General features: G+C 40.0%; 2 protein-coding genes across 2 annotated transcripts; both read right to left on the bottom strand.

Moving 5' to 3' along the window:
- Positions 1 to 1402: 1402 nt before the first annotated feature.
- Positions 1403 to 5735, bottom strand: LOC139284978 (extracellular calcium-sensing receptor-like). Its single transcript, XM_070905382.1, has 9 exons — positions 5452 to 5735; positions 4882 to 5176; positions 4634 to 4720; positions 4095 to 4364; positions 3563 to 3769; positions 3196 to 3471; positions 2635 to 2862; positions 2414 to 2537; positions 1403 to 2313 (listed from the first exon to the last, which is right to left on the bottom strand). Exons 1-9 carry the CDS (start codon positions 5733 to 5735, stop codon positions 1403 to 1405), a joined length of 2682 nt encoding a protein of 893 aa, XP_070761483.1.
- A 2635-nt stretch (positions 5736 to 8370) lies between these two features.
- LOC139285877 (extracellular calcium-sensing receptor-like) lies at positions 8371 to 12581 on the bottom strand. The gene is made up of 9 exons (XM_070906550.1): positions 12352 to 12581; positions 11837 to 12131; positions 11589 to 11675; positions 11128 to 11397; positions 10576 to 10782; positions 10212 to 10487; positions 9584 to 9811; positions 9360 to 9483; positions 8371 to 9281 (listed from the first exon to the last, which is right to left on the bottom strand). The coding sequence occupies exons 1-9, from the start codon at positions 12579 to 12581 to the stop codon at positions 8371 to 8373; spliced, it is 2628 nt and encodes an 875-aa protein (XP_070762651.1).
- Between the last annotated feature and the right edge of the window lie 1196 nt (positions 12582 to 13777).

Raw genomic sequence — 13777 nt, forward strand, 5'->3', positions numbered from 1 at the left:
AACATGTGCAAGACAGTTTACCCCATCAGACCTTTGCCTGTACAATTTGCAGTGTTATAGATTTTCTCTTTAGAGTATTTGTCAAATATTCATATGCATGTCAACATGCATACACACACAATCACATACAATTGGTATGATATATATAGAAAATATGTATTAAGAAAAATCATGTAACAGGTACACAATCTCATTAGAATCTAAGACATAAAATATACTAAATACTGTGATGTGTACATGTATTAACAAGTAGCAATACATATATATATGTATATGCTGAGATTTAAATAAACAGGTAATGTTGTATATTTCTAACAGGTTACTGTGGTCTCTGAGTACTGTTTCCCTGGAACCTCCATCCCATCTCATAGAACTACAGTTACCTTGTTTAACTTTTGTTGCATGTGTTACTGTGTTTTTAGTCTGACTCACAGAAAGTAGGCTGTGGGTATAAGTCTGCCATTGGCCAACTAGTTCAGTTGGAATTCTCCTCTCTCCTCTACTCTCCCCTTCCATTATCTGCATGTTACTGTTTTGCAAAGGCTTTCTGACAGAAAGAATTTCTAACATGTGGTTAACGTTGTGAAATGTTTGGTTAAGTTTAGGCACCAAAAGCAGTAGTTCAATGTTGACTTATTATTTAAACCCAAACCAGGATCTTTTCCTAAACCTAACAAAGTAGTTTTGTGGCCTGAACCTATCCAAACTGCAAATGAAAATTGAAAATAATAAGTCAACTAAGTCTAAAAATGAGGCACAATTGACCTCACATGGGAACTGAACCTTATATCTCATGGATAAAAGTCCTGTGTTTGACCCATTCAATCACCACAAACGTCTCTCTTCATAGACTTTGTAGTTCTTTTCAATAGGTAATTGGTATATACTGTATAATTCTATCTCAAGAAATGACATATTTGATGTTTGGAAACCCGGGATTTGAGAGGAGCCTTTTGAGCTGGAGGCTAATATAAAAACTGGGGAGTGTGTCTTGAAGTCCACATCAGCTCCAGACAAGTCAAAAATAAATGCATACAATAATGTCAAATGAACCCAAATAGTGTGCATAATTTATTCAGACAAAGTAATTTACAGTTTAATCAGGTGTAAGGTTAACTTACACCTTGAAAGGTCCTAAAGGCAATAATAGCATTTGAAGTGCAAGCGCTTTGTACTTTAACTACATCCTGGAAAAAAAGAAAATAACTTGTTTAGTTTAAGTATTCACAAACTTATGATCCAAGTGGTAAGAGATTTCATATTCAAATGCATTTATTTGGCATCAGCCCTGCTTTCTCAATATCTTTAAATTGCTATTATTAAAAACTTACTTCTCTGCCTGTATTTTTGTATTGCATAGAGGAAAGGGATTCATTCTATCTTATGAAATCAACAGCAGTTTTTATGACTGGATGCCTCGACCCATAATTGCTTTCTTTGTGTTCCTCTCTGGTCTCAGCAGGATTATGTAACATTTGGGACCAAACAGTGATGCCAAGAGGCTAAAACTGGAGGCCAGGATAGCAAATACCTCCACTGCATCTGCATATTTCCCTGGTGAGCTGATGTATGCAGGAACAAAGGCCACCCACACAGCACAGAAGATCAGCATGCTGAAAGTGATGAGTTTGGCCTCATTGAAACTATCTGGAAGATTCCTTGCTATAAATGCAATCAGAAAACTGAGGATAGCCAGTAAGCCAATATAGCCCAGTAACACTGCAAAACCAACTGTGGACCCAACTACACACTCATAAACTATCTTGTCATTGTTGTATTGAGTGTTTTTATGAGGAACTGGTGAGGAAGAGACAAGCCAAGCAGTGCAAATTGCTGCCTGAATAGAAGTAAGAACCATAACTGTCCCTCTCTGTTGCAAAACACCAAACCACTTCAGACTGGCTCCACCTCCTGGTTTGGAGGCCTTGAACACAGCCAGAACCACCATGGTTTTAACCAGGATGCATGAGACACAAAGCACAAAGCTGATCCCAAATGCTGCATGTCTCAGCTGGCATGTCCACAGCCTGGGACGGCCGATAAACAGCAGTGAACACAGGAAGCATAGTTTAAGTGACACCAGTAGCTGGAAACTCAGTTCTGAATTGTTGGCGCGTACTATAGGTGTTCTGCGATGATAGATAAAGATCCCCAGGACAACAGTGCAGATAAATGTGCCCAGCAATGAGGCGGTTGTCAAGCAGATACCCAGAGGTTCATGGTAGGAGAGGAACTCTGTTTCTTTAGGAACACAGTGGTCATGCTGGGGACTGGACCAGAAGTCCTCTTGACAACTGGTGCACTCAATGGAGTCTATGAAAATAGATAAAGTCTTGAGATATATGTTTATATTATATCTCCAAAATTTGTGTTTATGTTTAACGTTAATTAATATTTAAAACTGAATACCAACCAGTCTTGTTGCTGATCTTTCCCTCAGAACAAGGGATGCAGTCAAAACAGCACACAGGTTCCCCTTTCCTTCTGGCCATACGGGTACCTGGAGGACAGCTCTCGCTGCACACTGACCGGGGTGGCTTTCAGGAGAAAAAAACAAATCTATTATTCTGCACTACTTTACACTGCTAAAATTTGTTTTCATGGGCCAGTATATAGTTGTCCGAAAAATGCCACCTTTTTAGATCCAAAGTTCCAGAAGATTTTTTTTTCATCAATTGTGAGTTCTTCATCTTTGAAGGCCGACCTCTTAACCTCACCCACATTCTGAACCTTTGTTCGTCCATCAGGGAGCCACAGCCAGTTCATGATATCATAAATTGGTAAGACATCACCATTCTCATCAAATGACACTTGATCACCAAATGGTGTGGTGAAGTTGACCTTTTCCAAGTAATACACAAGCTATGAATATCAGAATAAAGGATAGAGGAAAATCAAACTGCATACTAAGTTATGAACATGTGAAGACAACAATTCCAACAAAGCATTTCCTTTAAAGTGGAGTCACATCTCCATATACCTAGTGAGAAGATATTGTTGTCTCTGACCTGATAATAATATCCACTGCTATTATTCAGTGATAGGGAAAATCCTTTCAGCTATCTGATCTGCACTTTACGATTACTAAGCTCACAGCTTTGTATTTAATCCTATACCCTAAATATTACTCTAGAAATACAATTAAAGCATAGGGTTCAGTCATATACATAGGTGGAGTGTAAACTGATAACACACCTGCCATGGCTCCAGTCTTTGCAAATTGGCACAGCTGTGCCTGATGAAAGGCCCCCTCCCTGGTTCGCACTGCAGCATGTCATCAAGGGCATATGCCAGAGCATACACAGCCTTGTACACATTGTACTCAGGCCTGAGGTTTGAAATGTCCAAGAATTCAGTCTCCACATTCTCTAGATCTTCCTGTCCAGTGCATAATGCTCCCCCATCTTCCACCCAACCTGCTGGAAGTGGTGCAAATCTACACTCAAATGTGTATTCCCAAAACTGTTCCACCTGTATTGCATTAAAAAATGCATGTTAACAGATATAATAACAATGTATTGTTGTGGCAACTTGTCATCAGATTGTAAGGTTAGACTCTCACCATGCTATTTCCATAGCTGCTGTTGTGGTGTAGGTCAGGACGTATTCGTGAGAGGAATTCCCTGAGCCCTGCTATTTCTCCACGACGGATGGCGATGCCCAGTGTGCCACCCAGGTAAGGCATGAGGTGGGGGGTCTGGAGTACAGTAGCTGCTATCCAGGCTTCACTGGCCATCCACTGCAGGCCTGTCACATTCTGCCTCACCACCTGTGCATTATACCAAATATATGAAGTCATAATACCATGCCACTAAAGTAGTGACTAGTCTTCTGAATTATTCGCAATTAACACAGTTGATTGTCTTACTCATTCAGTATATTGAACAAAGTGATGAACAGTATCATAAGTGGAGTTCAGTGTAATTGGTGAGTTGGTGATCTCACTCTAAAACCCTGCTAAACACACCTTTAACACTTGAGTTTAATTACAACTATTTGTTATAGGTCAACATGTTAATGTAACATAAACATTTCAGTTTGACAAATAAAACATTTAGTTGTACATTTATATCAAGTTATATTTCATGCCTAACCTCTTCCATGAGGTCAATCATGTAACTTTCATGTGCAAACACAATGATCACACGAACTGTGGATTTCTTCATCACACCCACAATCCTTCTTAGTTCAGCTGGGTCATTGCCCCAGGGCAAAATCTCTAAGTAGGCCAGACAACCTTCACCAGACTGAACGAAGTCAGATTGGAAGGATCGGGCAGCGTGGAGTCCATAATCATCATCACTGACCAGGAGACCTGCCCAAGTCCAGCCAAAGCGTTTTAGAATCTGAATCATAGCACGCACCTAAGTGAATAAAGAGTGGAGGGATTAGTGCACAGGCTGGAATAATCTTTCAGTGGAAAACCAGCTAAACAGGGTTCACAATGGACCATGTTTAATTATTGCCTTTCAGCTTTGTTATCTGAGACCAAACAACTCCATCAATGACACAAAGAATATGACTAGTATTACACAAAAGGAATATTTTTTTCCATTGCAGTGCAGGGAAGTTCTTTCGAAGAAATGTTTAACTGCACATGCTTTCTTTTATGTTTCATTTTGCTGATGGTCACCTGAAAAGCATCACTTGGGATCGTCCTGAAGAAGGATGGAAACTTTTGCCGGTCACTCAGGCAGGAACATGTGGCAAAATAACTCACCTGTGAAAGACACAGATTGTACGTCCTAAAAACATTCACTGCCTTTACTGGTTCATTCAACTTTTTAAAGAAAAGTACTGCAAGTTTACATTTGACATTAAATGTGAAATTAAATCAAAATGATCCAAAATAATTATTGGATGATGAGGCGCAAAACTTACCATAGGCACTCTGTACAAACCTAAGACAGTGGAGATGGCAATAGAACGTGTAGACGAAGAATCACCCACAATCCCTAGGACTGGAGGGGTTCCTACACAGGTCTCATCTAACATAAACTGCTCCTCTTGACCACTGATTAAGGACAACGCTGCACGGAATCCAATTCTTAGTTTGATGCAGTTATCATAAAGACTGTATCCCAGAGTCACATTAGGTAGCAGGTTGGAGTTTCTGTTGATCTCATCAATAGCAAAGGCCATGGTCTGTGCCTGCCTGAATCCTAGAACATCAAAACTAATGCAAAAAAATACCAGTTTACCATTATAAAATACATGATGCAGTAGCTGTGCCAACATGTAAATGTTGCACAACTGTAAGTTTTGAAAACAATGAAGCCAGGCGAATAGCAAAAATATTATTATAATGAAATAAAACTGCAAAATTTTTTAAATGGTGTAAAAACACAATGTATTTATTTCAGAATCATATCTGATTATCAAAAATATATTCTACCAATGGGATTCATTTTTCCCAGTTTCTCCTTTTTGGTGTTTCCCTGACAGACTCACCCGTGGCAGGAAGGCTGTTGTGGCTCTGAAGTAAAAGACAGGTCAGGAAAGATAGAAAATAAGTGGGTCCCAAACAGCCCACCTAGAACCACATCTCCAGCCTTGTGCATCCCATTTAGATGAAACTGTCCCTGTAACCGGCACGAGGAGGAATATAGATGGGAGGACACAGCAGAGGAAAAGCAGGAATACAATAACATGAAGAACATGAGCAAGAGCAAGTTGATATCTAAAAATGCCCACATGACTTTCCACCTGTTTACCCCTTTTCTGAGCCCAGGCATCAAGTTATATTGCTATGTCAACCTCTTTTATTGACTTGCAGTATTGTAATCTGGCACACCACCCATCAGGGAATAAGCGAAAGTAGGGGCAGGGCCTAAAATGCATTTCATTAGAGATTTATTTTGTATTGAGGCAGAATTAATTTGTTCACTTTCAATAACATCTCACCAAGGTCGAGTTAGCAACCTTTCCTACCCAAATATAAGTTGTGGATGACCGTAATGATTGAGGTCCATGGAAATTTGTGTGTGTGACAAGCATACCAAATTAAAGTCACCGAATGCACAAATCAACCCTGAGCATGTGGTATTCACTATCAAGCATTAACAGAGTTCAATCAAATGTCCACTAGATGGTAGCAGCATACTAAGACATTTGGTGAAATTATACTTCCTCTTCCCATTTATTTGTCATTGCACTGTGTCAGTTAGATGGAGGGCTATTGTATCTGACTGGTACCCATAGTAATTTGTCAGATAGAAATGATCAGTTCTGCAGAAACATGTGTGCAAAGCAGATTGCCCCATCAGACCTTCGTCTGTACAATTTGCAGTGTTATATATTTTCTCTTTCGAGTGTTTCTCAAATATTCATATGCATGGCAATACACAACATGCACAATCACATACAATTAATGTTCAAGTTCAAGTTGTGCACAACAATTACAATGAATCCATTGTTGACTATGAAATTCTTAGATCTCAGGCTCCCTCCCACTGTACTCTTACAGATATCTGTAAGATATAAGATAAAATAACATAACTGGAACAATAATCTAAAATATAAAATATTGCACCAGCTAAAATATAAGATTAAAATATATACAACATAAAATAAAATATATAGAAAAACATAAAACTGAGCTAGCTAGGTGAGTGATAATAAAATTTATAAACTGTAATATAAACATGTTGTGCCATATATGGAGTAAATATATACTGTGATTGTGAGGACATTATGAGTTGTTTTCATTTGGAAACTATCCTGATCCTGACTGACAATCTAGCAGAAGTACTGAGCCCTGCCACATTAAGAAGCCACAGCATCTCAGCTCTGCTACAGGTGTGTACTGCACTGAGATTTTGTGCTCCTGGAAGGTTTTTTTATAACGCTCTTTGCTGAATTTTTCCAGTAAAATGTTAAAATATAATTCCAGATAACTGTTGAATTATTTTGGTATTGGTATTTACCAGCTGGGGAGGGTGTAATGACAGATGTTACAGATTTGCACAATGGAAAATGTAGGATGCAGTGTTTGAGAGACTTCCTGTTTCAATTTTGAACATCTCGTTTTTTAATGGGTCCCCCAACTTTAGTGCCATACCATATCACTGGAGAGCTCCTATAAGCAAATATTCAAACCCCATTTTTAGATCTAACCAAGGCTACTGGCTGCACCGAGGCTATGTTAGTGTACAACATCAATTTATATACTGGGGGGTGGGGGGGGGGGTCCATCCTAATTAGCCAAATGACCATGTTTTCCCCTATAGACGTTTGTGGGCAAACCTGGAACCGCCACCCCTTCTCATAGAACTACAGTTACCTTGCAAATTTCCTCACTGAGGGATTAATAAGGGATTATCTTATTTTAACTTATTTTACCTTGTGTAACTTCTGTTACATGTTTTACTGTGTTTCTAGTCTGACTCACAGGAAGTAAGCTGTGGGTATAAGTCTGCCATTGGCCAACTAGTTCAGTTGGAATTCTCCTCCCCTTCCGCTATCTGCATGTTACCGTTTGGCTAGGGCACGTCTGCTACATCTTGGGTTTAGCTCCTTCCAAGATGATTGTGATTGGTTTAAAGAAATACACTTAATCCACAATGCACTGTGACAAACGATGTTGATTTTAGCTAACAATAGCGATGCAAGGCAGGGGCGGACAACTAGCTAACCAGAACCTAAGCAAAGGTACGGTTAGCCAGCTAGCTGTATTTTAGCTACACGGAATGGATCTGGTGTTAGTTAGTTCATAATGTTAGCTGATAAAGTAATTTAAAAACGGCAAGCTAGTTAGAATCATGGAGCTAATGGTCCAAATAAAATATAAGAAAGTTATTCTAAATATGATTATAGATCAAAGTGAATCAGTCTGGTGTATGTCATGTCACTGTTTTGGCTGAAGCCCAGGATGCTCACTGGCACCTACAGAGTGCAAGTGCAAGCAACAGGATGCTAACTGTTGTTCACTTAATGGCCACCGGTGTCATAAGGACTTTCTAAAAATTCCACATAGAGCCTTTAAGTCCTCATCAGCTACATAGGTAAAAAATATTATCATACAATAATGTCAGATGAACCAAAATAAAAATCATAATTTATTACTTACAGTTTATTCAGGTGCAAGGTTACACCATGAAAGGTCACAAAGGCAATAATAGCTTTTAAAGTGCAAGTGCATTGTACTTTAACTACATCCTGGAAAAAAAAATAGAAAAATGATTTTAGTTTAAGTATTCACAAACATGTTCCAAGTGGTATGAGATTTCATATTCAAATATATTTATTTGTCATCAGCCCTGCTTTCTCAATATCTTAACATTGATATTACTTTTAACCTATTTCTGCCTGTATTTTTGTATTGTATAGAGAAAAATTCTTCATTCTGTCTTATGAAATAAAGTACAATTTTTATGACTGGATGCTTCGACCCATGATTGCTTTCTTTGTGTTCCTCTCTGGTCTCAGCAGGATTATGTAACATTTGGGACCAAACAGTGATACCAAGAGGCCAAAACTGGAGGCCAGGATAGCAAATACCTCCACTGCATCTGCATATTTCCCTGGTGAGCTGATGTATGCAGGAACAAAGGCCACCCACACAGCACAGAAGATCAGCATACTGAAAAAGATGAGTTTGGCCTCATTGAAACTATCTGGAAGATTCCTTGCTATAAATGCAATCAGAAAACTGAGGATAGCCAGTAAGCCAATGTAGCCCAGTAACACTGCAAAACCAACTGTGGACCCGACTACACACTCATAAACTATCTTGTCATTATGGTATTGAATGTTTTTATGAGGAGCTGGTGAGGAAGAGACAAGCCAGACAGTGCAGATTGCTGCCTGAATAGAAGTAAGAACCATAACTGTCCCTCTCTGCTGCAAAACACCAAACCACTTCAGACTGGCTCCACCTCCTGGTTTGGAGGCCTTGAACACAGCCAGAACCACCATGGTTTTCACCAGGATGCATGAGATGCAAAGCACAAAGCTGATCCCAAATACTGCGTGTCTCATTTGGCATGTCCACAACCTGGGACGGCCAATAAACAGCAGTGAACACAGGAAACACAACTCAAGTGACACCAGGAGCTGGAAACTGAGTTCTGAATTGTTGGCGCGTACTATAGGTGTTCTGCGATGATAGATAAAGATCCCTAGGACAACAGCACAGATACATGTGCCAAGCAATGAGGCGGCTGTCAAGCAGATACCCAGAGGCTCATGGTAGGAGAGGAACTCTGTTTTCTTAGGAACACAGTGGTCATGCTGGGGACTGGACCAGAAGTCCTCTGGACAACTGGTGCACTCCATGGAGTCTAAGAAAAAGGAAAAAGTCTTGAGATACATGTTTATATTATATCTCCAAACTGCAATGTTTAAAACTGAATACCAACCAGTCTTGTTGCTGATCTTTCCCTCAGAACAAGGGATGCAGTCAAAACAGCACACAGGTTCCCCTTTCCTTCTGGCCATACGGGTACCTGGAGGACAGCTCTCGCTGCACACTGACCGGGGTGGCTGTAAAGAGAAAAAGAAATATCTATCATTCCACCCTACTTTACACTGCTATAATGAATTATCTATGGGCCAAAAAAATAAGTAAAAAATCAGAAGCAACCTTTTTTGATTCAAAGTTCCAGAAGATTTTTTTTTCATCAATTGTGAGTTCTTCACCTTTGAAGGCCGACCTCTTAACCTCACCCACATTCTGAACTTTAGTTCTTCCATCAGGGAGCAACAGCCAGTTCATGATATCATAAATTGGTAAGGCATCACCATTCTTATCAAATGACACTTGATCACCAAATGGTGTGGTGAAGTTGACCTTTTCCAAGTAATACACAAGCTATGAATATCAGAATAAAGGATAGAGGAAAATCAAACTGCATACTAAGTTATGAACATGTGAAGACAACAATTCCAACAAAGCATTTCCTTTAAAGTGGAGTCACATCTCCATATACCTAGTGAGAAGATATTGTTGTCTCTGACCTGATAATAATATCCACTGCTATTATTCAGTGATAGGGAAAATCAGTGATAGGGAAAATCCTTTCAGCAGTCAAACTGCAATTATGAACAAATGAAGCAGTAAGGAAAATCCTTTCAGGTATCTGCTCTGCACTTTATGATTGCTAATCTCACAGTTTTGTATTTAATCCTATACCCTTAATGCCACTCTCCAAGAAATATTAAAGCATAGAATTCAGTCATACAAACAGGTGGAGTGTAAAGTGATAACACACCTGCCATGGCTCCAGTCTTTGCAACCTGCCACAGCTGTGCCCATTGAAAGGCCCTCTCCTTGGCTCACACTGCAGCATGTCATCAAGGGCATAAGCCAGAGCATACACAGCCTTGTACACATTGTACTCAGGCCTGAGGTTTGAAATGTCCAAGAACTCAGTCTCCACATTCTCTAGATCTTCCTGTCCAGTGCATAATGCTCCCCCAGCTTCCATCCAACCTGCTGGAAGTGGTGCAAATCTACACTGAAATGTGTATTCCCAAAACTGATTTATCTGAAATATATTCAAAACTGCGTGTTATAAATGAAACAAAATGTTATTCTTGCAAATACCAGGTCAGATTGTAAGGTTAAACTCTCACCATGTTATTTCCATAGCTGTTGTTGTGGTGTAGGTCAGGATGTATTCGTGAGAGGAATTCCCTGAGCCCTGCTATTTCTCCTCGACGGATGGCGATGCCCAGTGTGCCACCCAGGTAAGGCATGAGGTGGGGGGTCTGGAGCACAGTAGCTGCTGTCCAGGCTTCACTGGCGATCCACTGTAGGCCTGTCACATTCTGCCTCACCACCTGTGCATTATACCAAATATATAGTCATATTACCATGCCACTAAAGTAGTGACTCGTCTTCTGAATTATACACAGTTTACACAGTTGATGTCTTACTCATTCATTCACAGGTGCAATCCTGTGTTTTATACAGTGTAATGAGCAAAGTGATGAACAGTATCACAAGTGGAATTCAGTTTTCTGAGTAAGTGATTTGACATTCAAACCCAGTCGACAGCACCCTTACTAAATAGGGTGTATTCAATTCAATCTATTTGTTACAGGTCAATATGTTATTGTAACTTACATATTTCAGTTTGACAAATAAAACATTAAGTTGTATATTAAGTTGTATTTCAAGCCAACCTCCTTCATGAGGTTAATCATGTGACTCTCATGTGCAAACACAATGATCACACGAACTGTGGATTTCTTCATCACATCCACAATCCTCCTTAGTTCAGCTGGGTCATTGCCCCAGGGCAAAATCTCAAAGTAGGCCAGACAACCTTCACCAGACTGAACGAAGTCAGATTGGAAGGATCGGGCAGCGTGGAGTCCATAATCATCATCACTGACCAGGAGACCTGCCCAAGTCCAGCCAAAGCGTTTTAGAATCTGAATCATAGCAAGCACCTAAGTGAATAAAGAGTGGAGGGATTAGTGCACAGGCTGGAATAATCTTTCAGTGGAAAACCAGCTAAACAGGGTTCACAATGGACCATGTTTAATTATTGCCTTTCAGCTTTGTTATCTGAGACCCAACAACTCCATAAATGACACAAAGAATCTGCATTCATAAGCATTTCTCTTTTGCTGATGGTCACCTGAAAAGCATCACTTGGGATCGTCCTGAAGAAGGATGGAAACTTTTGCCGGTCACTCAGGCAGGAACATGTGGCAAAATAACTCACCTGTGAAAGACACAGATTGTACGTCCTAAAAACATTCAATGCCTTTACTGGTTCATTCAACTTTTTAAAGAAAAGTACTGCATGTTTACATTTGACATTAAATGTGAAATTAAATCAAAAGGATCCAAAATAATTATTAGATGATGAGGCGCAAAACTTACCATAGGCACTCTGTACAAACCTAAGACAGTGGAGATGGCAATAGAACGTGTAGAGGAAGAATCACCCACAATCCCTAGGACTGGAGGGGTTCCTACACAGGTCTCATCTAACATAAACTGCTCCTCTTGACCACTGATTAAGGACAACGCTGCACGGAAACCAATTCCTAGTTTGACGCAGTTATCATAAAGACTGTATCCCAGAGTCACATTAGGTAGCAGGTTGGAGTTTCTGTTGATCTCATCAATAGCAAAGGCCATGGTCTGTGCCTGCCTGAATCCTAGAACATCAAAACTACAAATAAAAAAAAATACCAGTTTACTATTGTGAAATATATAATACAGTAACTGTGCCATCATACATATTACATACATATATATTGCAAACAATGAAGCCAGCAAAAATGTTTCTTATAATCAAATAAAACGGCAATAAACTAAAATGTATAAAATGGCATACCTACACAATGTAACATCTCTGTTTCAGCTTTTTGGTGTTTCCCTGACAGACTCACCCGTGGCAGGAAGGCTGTTGTGGCTCTGAAGTAAAAGACAGGTCAGGAAAGACTGAAAAGAAGTGGATCTCAAACAGCCCACCTAGAACCACATCTCCAGCCTTGTGCATCCCATTTAGATGAAACTGTCCCTGTAACCGGCACGAGGAGGAATAAAGATGGGAGGACACAGCAGAGGAAACGTAGGAATACAAGAACATAAAATACATGATACCTAAAAATGCCCACATCACTTTCCACCTGTTTACCACCCTTTTCTGAGCCCAGTAATCACGTTTTATGGCTATGTTAACACCTTTTATTGACTTGCAGTATTGTAATCTTACACACCACCCATCAGGGCAGAGGCAAAAGTAGGGGCAGGGCCTAAAATGCATTTCATTAGAGATGTATTTCGTATTGAGGCAGAATTAATTCGTGTACTGTTTATAACATCTCACCAAGGTCGAGTTAGCAACCTTTCCAACACAAATATTGTGGATGACCGAAATGATTGAGTTCTACTAATATTTTGCATCATCCTCAATTTGTGTCTGTGACAAGCATACCAAATTAAATAAAATTTTATTTATATAGCGCCAAAGGAAGAGGGAGAGAGAGAGAGAGATAGACGTAGAGACACAGACAGACAGACAAGCAGACAGCCAGAGATGTATGGCAGCACTAGCAGTAGCCATAGCAGCTATAATTATAATAATAATGGAAATATGACTGATAATAGTAGTTACAGCTGTAACAATAGCTGAGATTAATAATAGCAATAACAGCTTTAATAGTAACAGAACTATGACTAAAAGTAATAACTGTAGTGATGAGAGTCAAGTGGGCCCATGGCAGCAGCAGCAAGGCGTACCAGGACCACGATCCACAAGAGCCTGCGAAACGACAAAGCACAAAGAAACTCCGGGGAAGATATAAAGTTAGTAACATGCATTGGAGGGACATTAATGTGTAAAGATGGAGAGGGAGAGGAGGAAAGTTTGGTGCATCATGGGAAGTCCCCCAGCAGTCTAGGCCTATATCAGCATAACTAGGGGCTGGTCCAGGCAAGCCTGAGCCAGCTCTAACTATAAGCGTTATCAAAAAGCAAAGTTTTAAGACTACTCTTAAAAGTAGAGCGTGTGTCTGCCTCCCGGACCCAAGCTGGGAGCCGGTTCCACAGGAGAGGAGCTTGATAACTGAAGGCTCTGGCTCCTGTTCTGCTTTTGGAGACTCTAGGAACCACAAGCAACCCTGCATTCTGGGAGCGGAGTGCTCTAGTGGGGTAAAAGGGTACTATGACCTCCTAAGATATGATGGTGCCTGACCAGTGAGAGCTTTGTAGGTCAGGAGAAGGATTTTAAACTCTATTATGGATTTTACAGGGAGCCAGTGTAGCGAAGCTAATACATGAGAAATAGATCTCTTTTCCTGGTTCCTGTCAGTA

This window comes from Enoplosus armatus, chromosome 5, assembly GCF_043641665.1.
Source record: "Enoplosus armatus isolate fEnoArm2 chromosome 5, fEnoArm2.hap1, whole genome shotgun sequence".
Classification (NCBI taxonomy): domain Eukaryota; kingdom Metazoa; phylum Chordata; class Actinopteri; order Centrarchiformes; family Enoplosidae; genus Enoplosus; species Enoplosus armatus.